The sequence below is a fragment of the Sinohyriopsis cumingii genome, chromosome 14 (assembly GCF_028554795.1).
Source record: "Sinohyriopsis cumingii isolate HCF-2022 chromosome 14, ASM2855479v2, whole genome shotgun sequence".
NCBI lineage: Eukaryota > Metazoa > Mollusca > Bivalvia > Unionida > Unionidae > Sinohyriopsis > Sinohyriopsis cumingii.
The window spans coordinates 18,294,333-18,319,323 of record NC_142974.1 but is presented as its reverse complement, the minus strand read 5'-3'; the positions used below and the strand labels follow the sequence as shown (position 1 = coordinate 18,319,323).

At 35.1% G+C, this 24,991-nt stretch overlaps 1 protein-coding gene across 1 annotated transcript in view; it reads right to left on the bottom strand.

Moving 5' to 3' along the window:
* The window catches only part of LOC149783352 (uncharacterized), a 101,994-nt gene that overhangs the window by 28,664 nt on the left and 48,339 nt on the right, over positions 1 to 24,991 (bottom strand). Inside the window, exons 5-9 of the mRNA XM_089931556.1 lie at positions 23,574 to 23,675; positions 12,863 to 12,973; positions 11,500 to 11,681; positions 5,701 to 5,843; positions 1,366 to 1,411 (exon numbers count right to left, since the gene is read on the bottom strand). Coding sequence (XP_089787682.1) covers positions 1,366 to 1,411; positions 5,701 to 5,843; positions 11,500 to 11,681; positions 12,863 to 12,973; positions 23,574 to 23,675 — 584 coding nt within the window. The remainder of the gene's footprint in view (positions 1 to 1,365; positions 1,412 to 5,700; positions 5,844 to 11,499; positions 11,682 to 12,862; positions 12,974 to 23,573; positions 23,676 to 24,991) is intronic.

The following is a 24,991-nucleotide window of genomic DNA, read 5'->3' as shown; positions in this document are numbered from 1 at the left end:
TTAATAAAAATAAACAAAATTATATCACCTACAACACCATGTAACAAGCTCATACAAAACAACAAAAGCGTTTATTAATTGACTGATAAGTGACTGTTTTAGAAGAATAACTTTGGCTCATTTATTCAATATGTAAGGTCATCATGGGTCAACATTTCAAGAAAATTTTACATAGGCATACAACAATTGATTAAGCACGTTTATGCATATTCTGACAGAAGAAATAAGGAAACTGTATAGCAGGCAATGGGTGAAAAATTAATTAAGTGAATCTATGCCTCTGGTTTTCAGTGATGCAACAACTCTAGAATATAAAATAACTCTAAACATTCAGAGATGCAAACTGTATGAAGTGTCTCAATAAACTTGACTGGTTACCATTCTGATCTATGTATTACTTGGTATCTTAACCAAAACAATTATAGTCTTATGCACTATTTAAAACTGTAAAACTGATTCCTTTAAGTACAGTTATGGTAACTTATTTTTAAAAATAAAAATCCAGTGAATATTTTTAAAATCATGCAAGCTTAAAATTAGTTTATCCACAATAACCGAGTCTACAATGTGGTTACTACATCCACAGTATCTGAGTCTACAATGTGGTTACTACATCCATAATATCTGAGTCTACAACATGGTTACTACATCCACAACATCTCAGTCTACAGTGTGGTTACTACATCCACAATATCTAAGCCTATTTTGTGGATACTACACTCACAATATCTGAGACTACAATGTGGTTACTACATCCAAAATATCTGAGTCTACAATGTGGTTACTACACCCACAATATCTGAGTCTACAATGTGGTTACTACACCCACAATATCTAAGCCTACTGTGTGGTTACTACATCCACAATATCTGAGCCTAATGTGTGGTTACTACATCCACAATATCTGAGTCTACAATGTGGTTACTACACCCACAATATGAGTCTACAATGTGGTTACTACACCCACAATCTCTAAGCCTACTGTGTGGTTACTACATCCACAATATCTGAGCCTACTGTGTGGTTTCTATATCCACAATATCTGAGTCTACAATGTGGTTACTACATCCAAAATATCTGAGTCTACTATGTGAGAAACTGTCATCAATGCTCCAATGATGTTAACCGTCTTACTTAACAATGTGGTATAACTCATGCTGGCAACAGCTGGTGGCTGATAACAATATGTATGATGTTAAATATGCTTGACTGACACAACAGAACTATTAATTATCCTCCATGAATATAAAAGAGGCAGATAAAAGATGGATGAAAGACAATCATCTATTGGGGGGGGGGGGTGAGGGATGGATGGGGAGGGGAGAGAAATAGAAAATGAGCTTATGTATCTTTATGTTTGCTTACCCTCTCTTTTCCTCTTTTAGATGCCTCATTCATAACTCCAACCCATCTGTAAAATAGAGTTTGGAAACTCTTCAGTTTGACTGAATCTCTATATCCATAAAAGATGAATAAAATATAGACTGATGGTAGCAAGACCCCTACTCTGAACATCGAAAGGCTTTATATAAATCTCACTTAAATAATCAGAAAATGCATGACAAGGAAACTGAAAATGGTGGTATGGTTGGATTGCACATTGTAAAATCTAGGTCACAGTGAGCTAGTTTTTGATAATACTCTAGTACTCCTCATGAATCATTTACATACCAAGGTATGTGACTCTACAAGCAATATTGTCTGAGAAAATTCAGCATTGATGCCAGGTGGATGGACAGGCTGATGAATGAACAGAGACTGTCAGACAGACACCATCAATTCATAAAGTCTGCAGTTGGGCCATAAATAGTAGTTATATCTGTCTGCTTAATAAGTAAACAGTTTCAAAGAGGCAACCAAAACCACGCAATAGCCAAGCCAAGAATGAATACTCCTCTGCCAAGTTTGACTACTTTCTGGTCAAAAACTGTGCGTGTTAATCCAAGGCAGACATATATACCCTAAATATATAAAAAATTAATTTCACTTTGACAGGTGCATCACCAACAACAGTGTGCTCTACAGGGTCTTGAATAATGAAACTTGTGCTAGAAAAGCAAAATTAAGATATGGGCATTCAAGAGCCATAAATCATCTTAAATGATGATATGGAATGCTTGAAATCTGGCTCCTTCATGGTCTCATCAATATAAATATTATGCAAAATATGTGAAACTGATCAACAGGGACCACAGCCCTGTCACACACAGAGAAGACAATACCCAATCCATAAAAGACACACCTACATCTATGAAACAACGTTTGTATCAAATTAGATCAGAATATATTGATTAGTTCTTGAGCTTTACTCATTACAAGCAATACACCTAGTAAAGATATCAAATTGACCAACAGGGGCAATAACTCTGTCTAGAGTGGATACAAACATCTCATGAATGATCTCTATGCTGCTTTAGATTTTAGTAGAAGAATTTGCTTGATACGGGTGATAACGCTGTTCTAGCAGTTGTAGACAAAACTGAACCCACTTAAAGTAAGTAAATCTAAACTATGTTAACTACCAAGGGCCATAACTCTATCAAAATGGAGTTGATATGACAAAACCTATAAAAGGTATATTTAGGTCTATGAGAAAATGTACATATTAAATAGTATAACATATTAAATGGTTCCTGATTTATGCTGATTGCAAGGATCAGAAGATTTAAAAAAAAGCAACAATGTTGTTCAAATTGGACCTGAAATGATCTAACCCAACTGCATAAAATATGCAATTCACCATCCAAGCAGTATCCAATTACCTGCAAGGTTTGCAGAAATATGGTGGTTGCAAGTAGTGTGAATAGACAGCCAACCAGAGGGATGGACAGAACAGAGATTACCACTGGAATTCTACATCTTGAAGCAGGGTGCTTTATATTGATCATCTGGCTGTGATTGGCATATCTTTGCTTTTCTTTAAATACTGTATTATCTAAAGAACTGCAAATAGCAGAATCCTTACCTTTTGGCTCATAGACTGTTGTCATAAATTAATAAAAGACATATTAGTTTTAAAGTTGTGTGAAGCCTTGAATGAATGACTTCTTACATAAAAACAATTAATGTTGGTACCAACATGGCAGATTTCTACTGTGTGACTGGATTCGAGGTGCAATTATTAGCATTCATCACAGCACATGCATCAAATATAAAGCATGCATCACAACATAAGCATATAATGCAATCATACCCGTTTCTAAAGGACGAGTCCAAATATGACTTCCTGAATAGCTGTTGATGTTGCGCAGAATGATACTATGATTGCTGAACATAACAGCAGGCACCCAGAAGTCAACCATTATATACAATAGACAGGATAAAGTTATTTCACAATTTTTGTGATCTTTAGTTTTTTGATGTTTTACAGCATACTATCTTCTCAGAATGGCTGAAAAATCAGTGTGACTTGTATGTTTGATGTTCATCACTGCATGTGCAATATGATCAGGTGGTAATATTCTTGGTGTTAACACACATCATCATCAAGGGCTAAATGTGGTAATATTCCCAGTGTAACACACATCATCAGCAATGGCTAATGGTGGTTAATTCCCAGTGTAACAAATATCAGCAAAGGACTAATAATGGTAATATTCCCAGTGTAACACACATCAACAGCAAGGGCCAATGGTGGTAATATTCCTAGTGTAACATACATCATCATCAATGGCTAATGGTGGTAATATTCCTGGTGTAATACATGATGATCATGGTCTAAAGGTGGTAATATTCCTAGTGTAACACACGTCATCAACAATGGCTAATGGTGGTAATATTCCTAGTGTAACACACATTATCATCAAGGGCTAATGGTGATAATATTCCTGGTGTAACACATGATGATCATGGTCTAAAGGTGGCAATATTTCTAGTGTAACACACATCATCAGCAAGGGATAATGGTGGTAATATTGCCAGTGTATCACACATCATCAGCAAGGGCTAATGGTGGTAATATTCCTAGTGTAACACACATCATCAGCAAGGGCTAATGGTGGTAATATTCCCAGTGTAACATACATCATCAGCAAGGGCTAATGGTGGTACTATTCATGGTGTAACACATGATGATCGTGGTCTAAAGGTGGTAATATTCCTAGTGTAACACACATCATCAACAATGGCTAATGGTGGTAATATTCCTAGTGTAACACACATCATCATCAACGGCTAATGGTGATAATATTCCTGGTGTAACACATGATGATCATGGTCTAAAGGAGGTAATATTTCTAGTGTAACACACATCATCAGCAAGGGATAATGGTGGTAATATTCCCAGTGTAAAACACATCATCATAAAGGGCTAAATGTGGTAATATTCCCAGTGCAACACACATCATCAGCAAGGGTTGAAGGTGGTAATATTCTTAGTGTACCACACTTCATCAGCAAGGACTAAATGTGGTAATATCCCTGGTGAACCACACATTATCAGCAAGGGCTAATGGAAGAAATATCCCAGGGATAATACAAATCATCAGGAAGGGCTAAAGGTCATAATATTCCTAATGTAACACACATCATCAGCAAGGGATAATGGTGGTAATATTCCCAGTGTAACACACATCATCAGCAATGGCCAATGGTGGTAATATTCCCAGTGTAACACATATCAGCAAAGGGCTAATAGTGGTAATATTCCCAGTGTAACACACATCAACAGCAAGGGCTAATGGTGGTAATATTCCTAGTGTAACACACATCATCATCAAGGGCTAATGGTGGTATAATTCCCAGTGTAACACATACCAGCAAAGGGCTAATAATGGTAATATCCCCAGTGTAACACACATCAACAGCAAGGACTGATGGTAATATTCCTAGTGTAACACACATCATCAACGGCTAATGGTGGTAATATTCCTGGTGTGACACATGATAATCATGCTCTAAATGTGGTAATATTCCTAGTGTAACACACATCATCAACAATGGGCAATGGTGGTAATATTCCTAGTGTAACATACATCATCATCAATGGCTAATGGTGGTAATATTCCTGGTGTAACACATGATGATTATGGTCTAAAGGGTGTAATATTTCTAGTGTAACACACATCATCAGCAAGGGATAATGGTGGTAATATTGCCAGTGTAACACACATCATCAGCAAGGGATAATGGTGGTAATATTCCTAGTGTAACACACATCATCATCAAGGGCTAATGGTGATATTATTCCTGGTGTAACACATGATGATCATGGTCTAAATGTGGTAATATTTCTAGTGTAACACACATCATCAGCAAGGGATAATGGTGGTAATATTGCCAGTGTAACACACATCATCAGCAAGGGCTAATGGTGGTAATATTCCCAGTGTAACATACAAAATCAGCAAGGACTAATGGTGGTAATATTCCCAGTGTAACACACATCATCAGCAAGGGTTAAAGGTTGTAATATCCCTAAGTGTAACACATGATGATCATGGTCTAAAGGTGGTAATATTCCTAGTGTAACACACATCATTAGCAAGGGCAAAAAGTCACTTCCATGTTTCATTGTATCATAATTGATCTGTAATGCTCACATGTCAACTCATGAGTTGTTCTATTAAGCTTTTCAAACATGTTCTACATAACAAATTAATGTAAAAATTGAGAATTTAAAAAGATTTTAAAACATAGTTCCATTTTCATCAACCTTTACTATATAAAATGGTACAAAGAAAATACCACACATCACAGTACCTAGTCATTGTTTCTCGTGAATCTGCCATGAAGTGGTAACTTTTGGAGCAATATTTCTCTGCCTTGAAGCAGTTCTTATTTAGGTCACCATGCCGGGAAATGACATATCCTGTCAAGGGTATGGCTCCCAATGGATCTTTATCCTGGATATAGAAAAGAACAATATGGTATTGTTTACAAATATATATTATTTAAGTACGCTCAAGATGAACCCATCCAAGGTAAGCATAGACCCAGATCTGCCAAATGAATATAGCATTTCTCCCATGATAAAACCTGGTAAACAGCCTATTAAATTGGGCCAAAAAGTAGGAGGTTGACTTACTTTCAGATAGAGATATATTATGCAAATATTTGCCAATATCTGATAATATGTGTACCAAGACTGGTACATTATATGCATGCCCTTTTGTTAAACAAGTCATCTAGGTAGGTAATGGTTGGGCATGAGGACTGACCAATGGGTCTCAATGGCCATAACCTTAGGTTGTGCAGTCTTCAACTAAACATACAGTGAAGAAACCATTATTTTCTTACGGGACTTACCATGAAATTAATCGTTGACTAATTTACCTCAACATCAACAAGTTTCTACCTTACATAAACTGCAATCTATCCACAATGTTTGGTCTAGAAACCTAATCTAAAATATCAGTTCTTGTGCAAAAAGCAATTTATCTTTGAGGCACAAAGTTCCTGACCTTTGACCCCAGCACCAACAGGCATCTTTCTTACTTTAAGTACAAGCCCTTTGGTCAAGGTAGTGGTCAAAAGCTAGAATTATTATGTAAAGAAAACCCTTGCTCTTCTTTCATTCATACTGACCCTGACCTTTTCACCATCAAACAAAAGGCTATTTTCTTCCCCAAAGTATTAGCCATCCACAAACTTTGGTGAAGTCATATAGCTCAGAACTGTAGTATTTGTGCAGAAACCATTTGTTAGTTTTCTACTAGGGACCTTGATCTATGTCCCCAAGATAAAATAGCTTCTTTCAACAACTCCAGGTACAAACCTGCTATAAGGTTTAGCTCAGGTTTAAGTTGTAGAACTAAAGTTATTGCATGAAAACTTCATTTCTTCTTTCAGTCACAGTGATCTTGATATTCGAGCATTTTACCTCTGATGAAAGCATTCCAAGAAGTTTGGTTAAGGTAGAAAGAGTAAAACTCATTTGTGGAAACAAGGAGGTAAAAATACCTTGTCCAACAGACCCATATTAGTGTGGAAACAAGATGGTATCAGACCAGGACCAACAGACTCAGAGTAGTGTGGAAACGAGGTAACAGACCAGGGCCAATAAACTCTGACTAGCGTGGAAACAAGGAGGTAAAAGACCAGGACCAAGAGAGACTCAGACTAGTGTGGAAACAAGGAGGTAACAGACCAGGACCAATAGACTCGGACTAGAGCTCTTCTTGGCCAAATCAACCCCGAAATGTTGTGACTCCTGCCCACTTTGTGAATCATGCAACACAGCCCTCCACAAGCTATTTGTAAATATCATTAGTGTCAATATTTCTCTCCTTCAGACATGTTATCTTACCATGCAAAGATGTAATGTCTGATTTCATGCTCTCAATGCACAATAAATGTAAGGTTAATTCACTTTACTCTTGTTCTCTTACCCCACTTTCATGGCTTGTCACTCTCTGCCCATGCTGCACCAATTAAGCACTGTAGCTGTCTTCCCTGGCTATACACATTTCATCTAATCCAATGTATTTTCACATTACTTCAGTCACTTCACACTGCTCTTCTCTCACCAGCAGTGGTGAATCATCAGCTTATGCAGTGCTAAGCTATAACTGACAGAGGTGGCATTCATCTGGCAGCATAGTACTTTGGTTATCTCCCCTTACAAGGCATATTTCATCATATTCAATTTATTATCACTATATTTCACTCAGTTCATACTACTCTCACACCAGCTGTGGTGCATCATCAGTATATGCAATCATAAGCTGTAACTGACACATGGAATTCATACGGGGAGTATAGTTAAGGCTGTGGTTCTCATCCCTGACAAGGCTGATTTCTTTTAATACCATTTACGTTTCGTCTCACAAAAAGGCTTATCTTCAAGTTTACTGTTGTTTTTAATAAAGTGTTTCCCTTTTGTGTAATGTAAATTAATATTAATGTCATAAAGCAGTTTCACCCAAAGGCAACTTCTGACCTCAGTACAATTCCTCACAATAATGCTATTTGAAGGCCATAAAGTGTGCCATGCTATATGTGAAGTTGCCTTTATTATGAAGTACATTATACACAGAAATACAAAATGTAGTGGGATCCATGGCCATAGCTGTCCTATAACAGTTGTCATAATTAATTTTCAAGCCACTGGCACACTGGGCCAGCAAATGTTCAAATCACACTGGCGAAACTAAATTTCAGCGACCTACATAAAAATCAAAATATTATGCTTACCCTAGTATTTTCTCATAATAAATGAAGACTGATTTTAACCAAATATATGCCAAGAAAAGCATTACATGTTTCTTATTTATTCCCTCCAAAAAATATATCATAGACATATCAAGTTCTTCTGACACCTCCATTTCATGTGTGTGTGATTTGGATTTTTAAATTTAGCTTTAACAATATTTCAGTCATATTGTTACAATGTCTGCAGTGTGATAGTTTATAGCGATGTCTATCACTGGGCATCATGCTACAGACATATAGTATCATGTCCCACCCAGTAACATTATCTTGACACCAGGCCGACCAGTCCTAGCACTAACCTCTTAATTCTGAGCACCAAGCGAGGCAGCTGCTAGTACCATTTTTATAAGCTTTTGGTACGACTCCACCAGGGTTCAAACCTGTGACACTCCTACATCTGAGCCAGATGCTCTAACCACTTATGCCACTGAAGTGGTATCTCCATTTCATAACCAATCATCATGCTGCAAATTCTGGATGTCCCCAACTTATTTACAACACTCTGTCTGACAGAACTGGCTATGGCTATTATGAAAGTGGCTGCTGCTCTGTCTGAACCAACCTCTAAGCCTATGGATTTGTTAAGTGACATATGGTTCTATAGTGGTGAAAGCTCAGGCGACATTTTACTAGGGTATGTACAATTCTAAATTTATAACCAGTCTGTCATATCCTCTTGAATTAACCTGAATAAACACTAAGCTGCTGCACTAGTTGCAAGATATTGAGAATTAAATTAATGAATTTATACCAAAAAAAATTCTGTCAAGCATGAATTTCAGGTAACAGTAATCTAGCTTTTGTTATGCCCGAGTTTTTTTCCTTGAGATACAAATAAATACCAACTCTCAAGAGTGCTGGTGAAACACGATTCAAGACACCAAGGTGCAATAAACAGAAATCTAAAAATACAAAATTTACTTGTGCATGAAAATTTAGTAGCCCGACTTAATTCCATTATGGCTGAGCTTCTATTACTAATATGTACCCATTTAATAGTGTGGGTAAAATACTGGGATGTACCCATATGATAGTGTGGGTAAAATACTGGGATGTACCCATATAATAGTGTGGGTAAAATACTGGGATGTACCCATATGATAGTGTGGGTAAAATAGTGGGATGTACCCATTTAATAGTGTGGGTAAAATACTGGGATGTACCCATATGATAGTGTGGGTAAAATAGTGGGATGTACCCATTTAATAGTGTGGGTAAAATACTGGGATGTACCCATTTAATAGTGTGGGTAAAATACTGGGATGTACCCATTTAATAGTGTCGGTAAAATACTGGGATGTACCCATATGATAGTGTGGGTAAAATACTGGGATGTACACATTTAATAGTGTTGGTAAAATAGTGGGATGTACCCATTTAATAGTGTGGGTAAAATACTGGGATGTACCCATATGATAGTGTGGGTAAAATACTGGGATGTACCCATATAATAACCCATATAATAGTGTGGGTAAAATACTGGGATGTACACGTATAATAGTGTGGGTAAAACAGAGTCCTTGATAGTGAGGGTGGAAATCAACAAGCAACTGAAAATATTAGTCACTAGAGAGTACAAAATAGATGAAATTAAACTACATTTGGTATGGCAGAGTTAATTTCATTGAGATGTATCCAGATACCAATCTTCATAAAAGCAAGCAACAAATGGGGATATAATGAACGAACCACTTAAAATACAAATGTTACTCAAGCTCAAAAAATGAGTTCACACTTAGTTTTGGTATAGCTGGATTATTTTTGTCAAGCTGGATTACCATACTAATTTTCGTGAGTGTAGGTGTTACAAAAACTATGATCTGAAAGTGAAACAAACAAATAGCTGAATCATGCAGACAAATAAGGTCACAGTGACTAATTTTGTTCGGCTAGGTTACTCTTCCTGAGATGCAGCCACATACTGTTTTCATTAAGTGTTGGTAAAATAGAATTTGAAAGATTGAGGAGGTAATGAAATATTGGACGGACAATGAGAAACAAACAAATGGACAAACAAACATACAAAATACTACTATCTCCTACCAACTTTGTTCACAAGGGGTTAAAAAACTTGAATCACACCAGTTGATTTTCCATGCTTTTCTCAATTATGATAATGATTGCTTCCTGTATGCTGGTAAACTGGTACAAACAGTACATATAGCCATGATGACATTAACTTGATAATCCCTGTACAATAACCTGATAATCCCTGTAAAATATGTATACAAATCAGTGAAGCTCATCCATCACTAATATCTTTTACTATACAGCTCAGTTAAGTGTATTATAAGGCCACTGGACTATTTTTCTGTTTTAGAGTGAGAGCTGAGCTTGGCCTATCTGAAATTGGTCATCAGAAGACAAATAGTGTGCCCTCGTTATCACACTATCCACTGCATAAGCAATAAAAGTATAAGGCTGCTTTACAGTGAGGTATGATCAAAACATCATGTGGTATTTTGAGTGGTTTTTACATGTGTATAATTACGTTATAATTGGTTTTCATCAGCTGTGAACCATTAATCAAGTGCAATAAAATAAGATGTTTGAGAACTTCTCCCTCCTGGTAATGCTGTTCATGGGAGCGCAATAAAATAAGATGTTTGAGAACTTCTCCCTCCTGGTAATGCTGTTCATGGGAGCTATGTAAATGTGCTGTGTTATACAGGTCACCTAACAGTGGGGTACATTGTAGAAGTATTACAATTATGTAACATAATGGGATCTATTACTTTAACTGTCTTAAAACCAGTTATACAAAAAAATGTGATCAGTGTAAAGTAGTTCATGTCCATTCCCGAATTGTATACAGACTATGTAGTGAGTGACTACTATAATGAAGTCTATGACCATACCTGTATTTTATATTGGGTATCAATACACTGACATGCCTTATAGTGAATGACCATTGTAATGGCATCCAAACATGACCATACCTGTACTGTATATTGGGTAGCAATACAATGACGTGCCTTATAGTGAATGACGACTGTAATGGCACCCGAACATGAACATACCTGTATTTGATATCAGGTAGCAATATAATGACATGCCTTATAGTGAATGATCACTGTAATGGCATCCAAACCTGTACTGTACATGTGGTAGCAATACAATGATGTGCCTTATAGTGAATGATCACAGTAATGGCATCCAAACATGACCATACCTGTACTGTATAAATGGCAGAATTATACTGAGAATCTTTACAGTGAATGACTACTGTAATGGCATTAACGACTATACCTGCATTACATACATGGCAGCATTATAATTAAAGGCTTTATAGTAAGTGATATCTGTGAACTTTTTTTTATAAATAAGTTCCATTACAAAATTTTAAACCTGTTGTGTTTTATAGTAATACAGGCAGTTGTCCTGTCGGAGGATGAAAAAACGCTTTTTCCAGCTGCGCAAAATACTGGAGCTGCTGAGCTTCAACAGTGTCCCTGTCATGACAGGCATCTGAAGGTCACGGACTGTATTGATGTTACTGCTTGCCACTTCCAGTTCCAACTGCTTTCCATCTACAATGACAACAAGTGTATCAATATCATATTTTTCCAATAAAAAGTGCATGGGCTGGCTTGTAACTCTTCTGAAAGGTGTGAAGTGGGTTTGCAATTCAGGTATAAAATTCTACATAACTGAAAATTTAACACAACTTTCCATATCAGTAGGTCTGAAATGGATTATCGTTAGATACAGGCTTTTATGGAAGAAAGTTAACACAGATAAAATAAATGTATTCTCTGTGTGTCACCTTATTTAATTTGGATCTTGAGAACATACAAAATGAGATAAAACAGAAGTGGTTTATTTAAAAAATTTTATGTTTCATTGTAAAGTAATGCTGCTTTTACTGACTTTACTAACACTACCAATGGACACAGAGTGCAATGGAAAAAGTGCATGATAATCATCAAAACTTACAAAGACCTGTTAGAAATCATTCAAACATCAGCATATGTTGCAGCTGTGTTGCAAAATACATTTGTATAAGAAATCAGATAATCAAAAGCTCTCTGACAAAATGCAGCTGTACAAGACTCATTCAAACAACAGCTGTGCAAAAATATAGCTGTATAAGACTCATTCAACCAACAGCCATGACAAAATACAGCTGTACAAGACTCATTCAAATGACAGCTGCACCAAAATATAACTGTATAAGACTCATTCAACCAACAGCCATGACAAAATACAGCTGTACAAGACTCGTTCAAACAACAGCTGTGCCAAAATATAACTGTATAAGACTCATTCAACCAACAGCCATGACAAAATACAGCTGTATAAGACCCTCATTCAACAAACAGCTTTGTGACAAAATATAGCTGTACAAGACAATCATTAACCCAACAGCTCTGTGACAAAATAAGCTATACAAGACTTATTCAACTAACAGGTCTGTGACAAAATACAAATGTATAATATGATAATTCAAGCAACAGCTCAGCTGTGACAAAATATAGCTGTATAAGACTGTCATTCAACCATCAGCTCTGTAACAAAATATTGCTGTATAAAACTCATTCAACCAACATCTACATGATAAAATACAGCTGTGACAAAATAGAGCTGTACATGATACCATTATTCAACCAACAGCCACATGGCACATACATATGTACATTCACAAAACGAATGTCAACCTGCTTACAAGAGTTCAAAGGTTAAAGGTTAAATGGCTACATTGTGTTAATACCTTTTTGCATTAGCTCAATAATTTCAGCATGGCTACATCTGAGAACATTGACCTTATTTATGGACACAATGATCAGACCTGTCTGAACCCCAGCCTCTGCAGCAGGACTCCCTGAAATTAAAGCGGTCATTTAAGCAAAGAGAGGGAGTTATCAAAGTAAGCCAAGAAGTTCGTAAGCAAACAGAAAGAACTGATTTGTGAGTCAAGATAAGATACCGTAATTACGCTCATATAACCCCAACCTAACTGCAAACAGAATGCCATCATACAATGCTGTATCTGCTTTCAAACACAAATAGAATGAACCACACAGACCTGACCTGCTGAAATAATAACTTTGATACTTGGACTGAACTGCACAGACCTAGATCTGTCAGCATGTAATACATTGGCTCATCTGGGTCTATGCAGTTTGTAAGGAGTAATCAGCAGAACACAGACCCTGATCTACCAGCTCGTTATGCAACACAGGGTCTATGTTGTTTGTTAGGAGTAATCAGCAGAACATAGACCCTGATCTACCAGCTCGTTACAAGTATGCAAGTACATGTATATACAACATATGATGACATCTCACAGTTTGGTTGTGTTATGCTCATAAAAATGTTAAAGCATAGTGAATTGCAAGAGGAGATAACTGTTAATACAGGAATTTTCTTTACAGCAACTGTATAATAAATATCTCAATATTAGAAAGAATCAAACATATCAGTTTATTACTAATTTTATTTCTGACTGATCAAAACCCTAAATTAAGCCCATTCCAAACCACCCTGGAAAATTCCTGTATTTCACTATGTTCCCACATAGTGTTTGCCAAATTAGCCAGTTACTTCTGATTTCAAAGATGGCTATTAAAGTTTAAAAATACTGGCTAATGCTTCCTCCTTCTTTGTCAACTGTAAAAGAAAAATGTGTATTGATTACCACCAGAGTAAGATTATTTGCTTAATGTTTGATACTTCTGAAATTGCTTAATGTTTGATACTTCTGAAATATGTTAGTGGGAACCTAGCATTATGAATAAGGATGAACTATGGCAAAAACTGATGAGCAATGAAAGCAAATATAGCTGGCTAATATGAGGACAGATATCAATTCCACGCATATATTGTAATATTAGCATTGGGAAAGGAAGAATGGAAGAAACACAGAAAGAATACAATGACTGGATTTGGAACCAAAAGGACCTGAAAGATGACGCATAAACATATACCTAATGACTTATCAACAAATTTCAATCAAACACTGCTAATCAATCAAATTAGTGGTAAAAGGACCAATAATACTTTCAGCAATGTGGATATGCAGCATAGTTACTAAAACACTGATTGTTTTTGTCAAAGTCCAAGGAAAGAGAACTATGACATATCTAGGTGGTTTCCATTATATACTGAATATATTCATATATGTGAAGTCCTATATCTAGGCGGTTACCATAATATACTGAATATATTCATATATGTGAAGTCCTATATCTAGGTGGTTTCCATAATATACTGAATATATTCATATACACTGTATGTGAAGTCCTATATCTAGGTGGTTTCCATAATATACTGAATATACTCATATATGTGAAGTCCTATGGCAAACTGTAAAGATCCCTGATCTTTCACTGTCACTGTATATTGCAATAGCAGATCTTGGTATATGCAGATTGTTTGGAACAATCAGTAGAACAAACAATGTAGACCCTGACTTGCTATTGCAGGAGATGGCATAGCAGGGTCTATGTTGTTTGCACTTCAAATTGGACATGACTTATATGCAATTATGTACACACAAATTCGTATTGTCATAATTAAGTAAATTTCTGCCTGATGTAAAGAAGCTTTTAAATATGGTACCAATTTTAAAGGATACCTATATTAAAGCAATCACCTGTCTTAAACACTTTGTCAAGGTTAGTTACACTCAATTACAGCACAAAAGATCTATTAAGCAGTCACCTGTCCTATGTGGTCAAGTCTCAATAATCGCAGACAATGTTTGCTTAGGACAGATTTGGCTGCACACACCAAAGTTTCAATGTGAAACACCATATTTGTCTCAAATGTTTGAAAAGATTTTCAATTTTAAAGACAATACAGGGTTTTGAAATACACAGTAGCAAGCTGCAGACTGGTCATCTGTCTTGTGACTTTGCCACTTAGTAAAAGATATGGTAGCAGTATTTTGCCAACAAGAAAATATAAATCTGGTTGACAGACTAGCTATTTAGAGATTAACACCTTTAAGTTAGGCAAAGGTTGATATTAATGTTGATTACAGATGACAGTGACCTGCAAACAGACTTTTCCCTGATATGATCTTAAACTAACGACAGGAATCGAAGATAATAATAATAATAATAATAATAATAATAATAATGCTTTATTTATAGAGGGTGACTCATTAGTCAAGGACTATTCTCCCTTGAGGCCCTCTTAAGGAGAGTATAACAATGCACATTATATGAAGATGGCAATAATTACTGTTTATTTTAACATGTTTAGTATTAAAATACTAAATTCCATTATCTGTTAGAAACACATACATGCTCATGATATCTTTTCTTAAATATTCTAATATTTTCAGCAGATTTTACATGTAGTGGAAGCTTATTCCACAGAACTGTGCCAGAGTATTGAAAACTCTTTTTAAATTGCTCTGTTCTTGGTTTTGGTATTAGAATGTTTCCATGTGATATTGATCTCAACTGGTATTGTGCTGAAAAAGGCCTGAATAAGTCCTGAAGATACTCTGGTACAGTTCCATGTAGACATTTATATAAAAGAACTGCCTTGTGAAAATCTATCCTGTCATATATTGTGAACCATTTGAGTTCTGTAAATAATGCTTTTGAGGGATGATCAACAGATTGTTACGAGGATTGTTACGAAACTTTACACTCACATTTATCACATGGTCTGCTTGGTACTAGTTGAAAAGAGTGCTACTTGGATATCCATTATGTCCACCACAGCAGCCATCTTGAAAATCTTGTTAAGACCATTTCTGATATTCTTCAGCAAAATCAAGATTTTTTAATTAGCTGCTGTGGATTTCAGATTTGCATCATTTTTATTTAACATCAATATTCCACAAGAATCATTCTGGTGGACCCCATGCTGATATGGCCATCCATTCAGGAGGAGTAGCGATAACAAGATTTTCAAGATGGCTGCTGTGGTGGACATAATGGATATCCAAGTAGCACTCTTTTCAACTAGTACCAAGCAGACCATGTGATAAATGTGAGTGTAAAGTTTTGTAACAATCCTCTGAGTAGTTTAGAAAGAATGGCTACGACAAACTTGAGATAAATGAAAGATGGACGACAACAACAGACAATCCTAAATGTTCTTCTTGCAAACTAAAAATCTGTATGTAAGTACAGGGGTTAATGACACATCAACACAATGCTGGCTATACAGTGCCAAATAAATTTAGACATTCCTTGGTATAAACCTATTTCTTTTAAAAAGTCCAAGATCTTGTCTGCATGAACATCATTATGGTATGTTTTTCAGAGCAAAATGTCTGCCTCCATATATTGACTCTTACAAAATTAATGCAGAAGAGCACACTGGGTCTATTTTATGCCTCAACCTGACCGGAAAATATATTTGTCAAAACATTTTGCTACTAGATACTCAAGTACATTGACAAAAATTGATACTTTCTTCTTTAATGTGAAACCAGCCTTGACATGCTATATCCTGTATTCATCTGTGCATGGCACAGATCTAACTGATAGGTAAAATCCTGTATTCACCTGTATATATCTGACTGATAACCTTGTATACCCAACTGTAGTCATTGTAAAAATACAGCCAATACAGATCCTGTACATATCTGACTGATAACCCTGTATACCCAACTGTAGTCATTGTAAAAATACAGCCAATACAGATCCTGTACATATCTGACTGATAACCCTGTATACCCAACTGTAATCATTGTAAAAAGACAGCAATACAGAATCTGTACATATATGACTGATAACCCCGTATACCCAACTGTAGTCATTGTAAAAATACAGCCAAAACAGATCCTGTACATATCTGTATACCCAACTGTAGTCATTGTAAAAATACAGCCAAAACAGATCCTGTACATATCTGACTGATAACCCTGTATACCCAACTGTAGTCATTGTAAAAATACATTCAATACAGATCCTGTACATATCTGACTGATAACCCTGTATACCCAACTGTAGTCATTGTAAAAATACAGCCAATACAGATCCTGTACATATCTTACTGATAACCCTGTATACCGAACTGTAGTCATTGTAAAAATACAGCCACTACAGATCCTGGTCACTAACTTCTCCCTCTGAGGCCCCCCAAGTATCTAATATGTCAATGTCTTCTTGTAGGTATGTAAATCAGTCTCATAGTGAACATTCTCATTCATCCACTACATGCGGTCATGGTACAACAAATGGATCTTGTATGTTGTCTTCTTCATGTGTTTATGTAAATAATCAAGGTGATGCAAAGAAATGTCAAGTCTAAAAACAATTTACTGCATATTACTATGTCTCAAACTCAATCCTCTGTTCAAAACTGTAATGTTTTTGGCCTCGTCAAAAGCGGTCTCCAAGTAATCAACCTAAATATTCAACACATCCTCCCTAAACTGAATGAGATTAAGTAAATATTACAGCGAACTAGGTCAGTCAGAATTCTAGGTCTATGTGAAACCTTTCTTTCTGATGATACCAATAATTTGGCTCTCCAAATACAGGGGTTCAACTTTGAAAGAAAAGATAGGGAATCCATGTGGGGGAGGGGCTATTCTTCTCTATGTAGACAGTTCCATTAGTTATAACATACGTGTTGATCTAGAGACAATCTGGGTAGAGAGTATCTGGATCGAAGTAACCCTTGCCCAATCAAAGCCAGTACTCTTATGTTCAGTTTACAGACCACCTAGTTCCACAGCTGATTGGATTGATAGATTAGAGGAGCAATTTCAAAAAGTATTACATAAGGAAGATTTAGAAACTATCATATTAGGTGATTTTAACATTGACTACATGAAAAGTCCACCATTAACATGGATCAGTAACTTTGAAACAACTTTACTCAATTAATTAACACCCTAACTAGAGTAACAGATAAAAGTGCAACTATCACTGATCATATCATTAATACTAATAAACCTGAAAACAGAACTGTATGATAAAAATTAATTAATGACACTGCCAGTGTACACAATGAGTGACCACTATCCAGTCTGTATAACTAGACATATTCTGAAATCATCTAAAAATGGTCAATACATTGAAATACAATACAGGGACTTTAAACAGTTTGATGAGGTCATGCTCTCAAATGATTTAGTTTGTAAACTGTTCCAATCAGTCTGTAATATAGCTGATGTCAATACTGCCTTAGACAAATGGTATCAGATGTTCCATGCAGCCTTAGACAAGCATGCCCCAATTAAAACAAAAAGGGTTAAACACCAAATTACACCCAAGTGGATTACCCCCAAGATAAATGATGTTGTTGTTGTGGGGTTTAACGCCATTTTTCAGCACACGATAGGCTATACATGGCGGCCAGTATTAATGGTGGAGGAAGAACCTGGGAAAACACCGGAAAGAACCACCGACCCACGAGAAGCTACTGGCACCTGAGATAAATGAGGCTAGGCACCTAAGAGATAATTTCCACAAGAAAAAAAGACATGAAAAGCTATAAAAAGTGGAGGAATAAAACTAAGCACCTGATAGATAAGGTGAAAGAGAACTACTATAAACAGGCTTCTGATTAAAGTAAGAATACAAAGACATTGTGGAAGCAGCTAGAAGAGCTGAACCCACCCAAGAACAGTTGTCTCCCCCTAGACTTAAGCAAAATGATGATATGGCAACATCTGTACAAGACATTGTGGAATGTTCAACAATTTCTTCATAAGCATTTTCAGTAGCAATTTTTGGAACCGGACAAACAACCCAATTGAACTTTGTGCTCTTCTATCATTTACATGTATATAACAGCTGAAATTCCTGATGATAATTATTTTTCAATAGCTAATGTTGGTGAAGCTGATGTTTTTGATATGCTAATTACGGTGAATATTAATAAATCTCCTGGATTGGATGATACTGGTCCATGAATGCTTAAAATTGCTGCACCAGTAATAACAAAGTCATTAATGCATATCATAACCTTAAGTATAATGAGAGGTAATTTTCCAGAAACTGAAATTTGCAAAGGTTACACCTTTCTTTAAGAAAGAAGAAAACGAGGATACAGGGAATTACAGACCAATATCAATTCTACCTGCATTGTCAAAATTATTTTAAAAGCATGTAGCCATTCAGGTTTATAAATTTTTTGAAACATACTCTCTATTTCATAAAGTACAATCAGAATTTAGAAAGCACCACTCATGCCAAACAGAACAAATTAATTGATATTTGGCCGAGGGAAATGGATAACGGACATATGACTGGGATTGTTTTCCTTGACTTCAAGAAAGCCTTTGATAATGTTGATCATGAAATTCTACTGCAAAAGTTTGCCTGTTACAGGTTTGACAATCCATTTTTAAACTGGTTTAGATCATACCTAAACCAAAGGTCTCAACAAGTAAGCATTGGCAATATTAGCTCTCAAACTCGCACTATTCATTCAGGGGTCCCTCAAGGCTCAGTTTTGGGCCCTCTCCTCTTCCTTATCTATATCAATGATCTACTATTAAATAATGAATCCACAAATACATATTTGTTTTCAGATGAAGCAACCTTGTATACATCTAGTTCTAATACTGAAGTTATCCAAATTAGATTAAACTCAGACCTTATTAGAGTCCAAAACTGGGCAAAACAAAAATAGGATGGAATTAATGAAGGTAAAACAAAATGTATGATTTTGGGGACATCACAAAAGCTACACAAGTCAGGGAACCCAGAACTATCTCTTGCAATAAATAATCGTCTGTTAAAAAATGTCAAATGAAGAGCTTGTAGGTGTGTCTGTAGATAATAATTTATTATGGAATGACCATACTGATAAGCTTAGTAAAACACTGTCATCCAAAATTGCCCTACTCAGCAGAATCAAGAAATATTTACCTATGGAAACTCGCAATCTATGCAAGTCATGTATTCTTCCAACAATGGATTATTGTTCAAATGTATGGGGAAACTGCTAAATCTCAGCTTGACAGGATTTATAAACTTCAGAAATGAGCAGCACGCATAATTTTAGATGCATCTATTGATCATCCCTCATAAGCATTGTTTACAGAACTCAAATGGTTCACAATATATGACAGGATAAATTTTCACAAGGCAGTTCTTGTATATAAATGTCTACATGGAACTGCACCAGAGTATCTTCAGGACTTATTTAGACCTTTTTCAATACAATACATGTACCAGTTGAGATCACTGTCACATGGAAACCTTCAAGCACCAAAACCAAGAACAGAGCAATTTAAAATGAGCTTCCAATACTCTGGTACAGTTCTGTTGAACAAGCTTCTACTACATGTAAAATATGCTGAAAATATTAGAGTATTTAAGAAGAGATATCATGAGCATGTGTGTTTCTAATCGATAATGGAATTTAGTATCTTAATACTAAACATGTTAAAATAATGTGCATTGTTATACTCTCCTTACGAGGGCCTCAAGGGAGAATAGTCCTTGACTAATGAGTCACCCTCAATAAATAAAGCATTATTATTATTATAATTATTATAATTATTATTATTATTTTTATTATTATATGATGGACTATAACTTGTTTTCACTGTGTATGACGTATCCACTTGATAACCTTTCACTCCCAGATCTGTTATCACAAAATACACCTAATGCAGATCCAGGCCTAGTTTGTTTGGTTCAAGTCATAAACAACTGCAATTTGTGTCTGCATTTTAGGAAGACAATCTCTACTTCTATAAAATCAATAAGGAACTCATTACAGATACCAATACTATATATTCTGATGGTTTTTTTTTCTTCCTTTTTTCCTTCACTCATCAGAAGCTGCACTGACTCAGTTGTTGGCATGAGAGACCCATGTCTAAAACTGAATGGGTTCAAATCCAGCAATCTAATCAGCCTGGGTCAAATACTTTGGTGTTTCCATTCAAAAGGCATTTTACTCCAACCAAAAAGTTGGCAGTAAATAACCTAATTGTGTTGCCATACCATAAAACACAAAACCAAACTAAGTGTTTAATCAATCCCTCAGCTTTCAATATTTTCAATCAATAAAGAAATTTGAAAAGAAAATTAAGTCACAAATGCATATCTCAAAAGAGTTATCAAGATGAGGAATATAATTCTGAATATGTCCAAAAAATCTACAATCCATCAGTCATCAGTCACTTTTTCCATATCTATAGTAGATATCTGCTGTCCATTAGTCATCTATCACTTTGTCACATCTGAATTCAAAATCTGCAGTCCATCAGACACCTGTCACTTTTTTCCACATCTACACTTAAAATCAGCAGTCCATCAATCACATTTTCCCTATCTACATTGAAAATCTGCAATCTGTCAGTCATCTGTCAGTTTTTCCAGTTATGATTAAAAATCTTCATGATGCAAAAAAGTGTGGTCATCTCGATGTGGGTATAATCAGCTGAAGCAATATTTGAAAGTAGTAAATACACTGTAAAAAGACGAGTCCATAATTCAATTAGGGATGACCACTTCTGAAATACTGCAAGTTATTTTTAACTGCTAATATTTTTACAAAGATCTAGCAATCCAAAATTACAAAAGACAAATTCAGGTTAAAATGGAAGTCATATTGATGACATAATAATATAATGATCACATAAAGCTGTTTTGTAAGCATTCATTTCACCAAAGCAAACTAGCTTGAAGGACATGGGTAAATAACATAATGAAACCTGTTAATTTCAAACATACCTGAAATGAGAAATTAATTAGTCATATTATTACACATAAAAATAAATTAACACTACCTAATTAATACACAATTCTTTTACATCATAAACAAAACTTTGGGAATAGGATTGGTTAATTTTATTTATATATATATATATATATATATATATATATATATATATATATATATATATATATATATATACATACATATATATATATGCAATAAACTGACAACGAATAGTGCGAAACTAGTATCTAGCTAGCCTGTGCGCTTCTGACTCTTTAATGAGTCTTTTTCAAAGGCAAATACAAAACACAGACAAGACAAACAAACAAAACAGAAAAACGGATATGTTTGTGAAACTTTACATGGCTGTTTCTACAGGAATTCAACCTATTTTTAACTCTATTATGTGTCAACTAGTTTATTTCAGCTTGTTGCTGATACTGGAAAATATTTTTATTGACCTAGAAATTGATGAACCATGACAACATGTTATTTTATGTAAATTTACGTAAGCCCAGATTATATCCTGGATATTTCATTGTTATAGTAGTCACAGGCTATTGAGCAAATTTAGGCTAGCTAGATACTAGTTTTGCAATGTTCATTGTCAGTTTATTGCATTTATCTTAATCAATCCCAGTAACACGTGATTCCTTGCTGGATCCAGTACACTTGAAAGGATTGTTATTCGCCATATGATTTGTATTCTTTACATATATTGGCAGTTGGAGCCAATATGTCCTCATTCAGAACTAACAAGACTGTAAAATGAATGAGTTGTGTTTTATGGCAGACCTTAATGTAGTTAAGGAGATTTTCAATAACAAATGTGTGATTAATGGACATACAGACAGTGGACAGAGGAAAATAGGCCATTCTTATGGTCTATGAATAGTAGACATAGTAAAGCCCAATGACTGTTAAGAGATTCTTATGTCCAATGAATAAGTTTAAAAAGGTAATAAATCCACTACAAAGAATATCACGACCATCTTCAACCAATTACATCCTTTGACTTTGGTTCTGGTTGCATAATGTAATGTAAATGGTCCCAACATTCTGTACATCCCGGTAAACTAACATATAACTAATAAGAGAAATTTTCCATATAAAGCAATGAAAACTATAAGAATAAATGTATGAAATATAAATGCTATTATTGATTTTTTTTTCAAAAATGAATTAAATATTTACCAATATAATTCCTGAAATTGCTGATTTGGTGTATGATAATTTTTTGTGTGCATCTGGTGGACTCAGAAAATTTACAACGTCACTTAGGGGAACTAATTTCGTTGCATAATTTTGAAATAACAACCTTTAGAAATTATATAAATGTGTATGTAGACATAATTTTCAAATTCCGATGGCCTAAAATGTCTAAGCCGGTGATTTTTACACAAAGGGGGAATCCCACCTTTGTACAGAGGGATTTTCAATTTTGTTAGATGATAGGGAAAGTTTGTATGTGAGAACAGCAAAAAATAAACTTGTTTCAACAAACATGTTGTGAGATAAATAACTTATAATGAATAATAAAAACTTACATTTGTTGATCTTTATCAGCACAATGGCAGTGATTGTGTTATGGCATTGTTGATCATGAAACTCAAAGTAACCCTGATTTTAAAAAATATCTGTAAATCTTCTCAAAATTAAATTTTAAAATCATAAAACTTTCAGGAACTCTAAGGCTGGATCGTCTTCAGGTAAACCGAAACTGAATGATGATACTCCAAGAAGAGAAACTCAAATATGTTTTCAGCTTAAAATTGTTCACCTAGATTATCACAGAAAAATAGGGGACCTGATTTTCAACTTACCTGGATTTATGCCAGAAATTACTGCTGGATTATCATTCAGGATATGGAGGCCAAAGCCTGTATCGGTGCTGTCTTTCCGTAAAACAAATGTCCTTTCTTGTTCTGGGTATCAACAATAGACAGAATAGAAAAACATATGGATTATGCATTAGAGAAGCAGAAAGCAATGCTTATGACAAATGCAGTTAACTGTCACATGTACATCCAAGCAGGTTTTTACTCTTTTACTGTATCTGATTAGGAAGTTAAAGCAAGCACAAGCTGGCAGATTTTCCAAAGACTTAGTCCTGGCCTGTAGTCAAAAACCTGAAAATTGAAGTCCAAAGACAAAACCATACTTTGTACCTCAATGTTTTAATATAACTGAAAGGTTGGAATACACATACAAATACAGAAAAAATAATGATTTTTGAAATTTCCATGACTCCAACATTGCTAGTAGTGGTCCTATAGCATTTTTTTTGTCAAATTTCAATGCAACTAGAGTTTTCAAGCTTCAGTTATTAGTTTTGTGACTTAAGAACATGATTTTGAAATGATGATAGGTCACCAGTTTCTGACCATTTGAAATTTATTGTTAGAATTGTGTAATAATTGTAAATTTTTAACTGGATATTGAACCAGGCCTCAATAACGGTATAACAAAATCATGCCCTGATATCACAAGATGCATAATTAAACCAGTAGGGTTATCAAATCTGATAGCGTGATGTCCCAGAATATCCATCGGATATGTAAAATTTTCCAAGGCAGTTGAATTATGGATTTATTTAAAAGAATGGAAATCTTTTACATTGTGTAGGGGACGTTTTAAGTGACCGAGCTACTGAACAACATGCACTTACATGCTAAATAAATTGGAAAACTGACATAAACATTGCATAGGGCAAGATAAGCTTTGGAAACAGCGTGTATAAGAATTAAACAAATACCCTTTCACCAAACGTAAGAACTGATAAAGGCTAATCTTTCATGCTGATATATATATATATATATATATATATATATATATATATATATATATATATACAATTTCAAGTTTAATTAAAGACTTACATGTCTAAGGATGTAAAACACTTTATGACTGGTTGAATATCAAAAGTGTAGGTGTAAAACACTTTATGACTGATTGAAAATCAGCATCTCTAGCAGTAAAATCAGCAATATAACATACAGTAAGAAATTCTGGTAATGTGATGATTCTCCCTGTGAGGACTGCCAAAAAGACAATACATTGTAACCTCATGTCTCTCCCTGTGAGGTACTGCCAAAGATAATATATTGTGACCTCATCACTCTCCCTGACAGGTACTGCAAAAGACGTAGTTTTTGGGAAGTGGTAGAAAAATTGAATAATGAAATACCTGTCACAATTACTTCACTACTCTCTTCAAGGAAGTACGTTCGTTCACACTTAT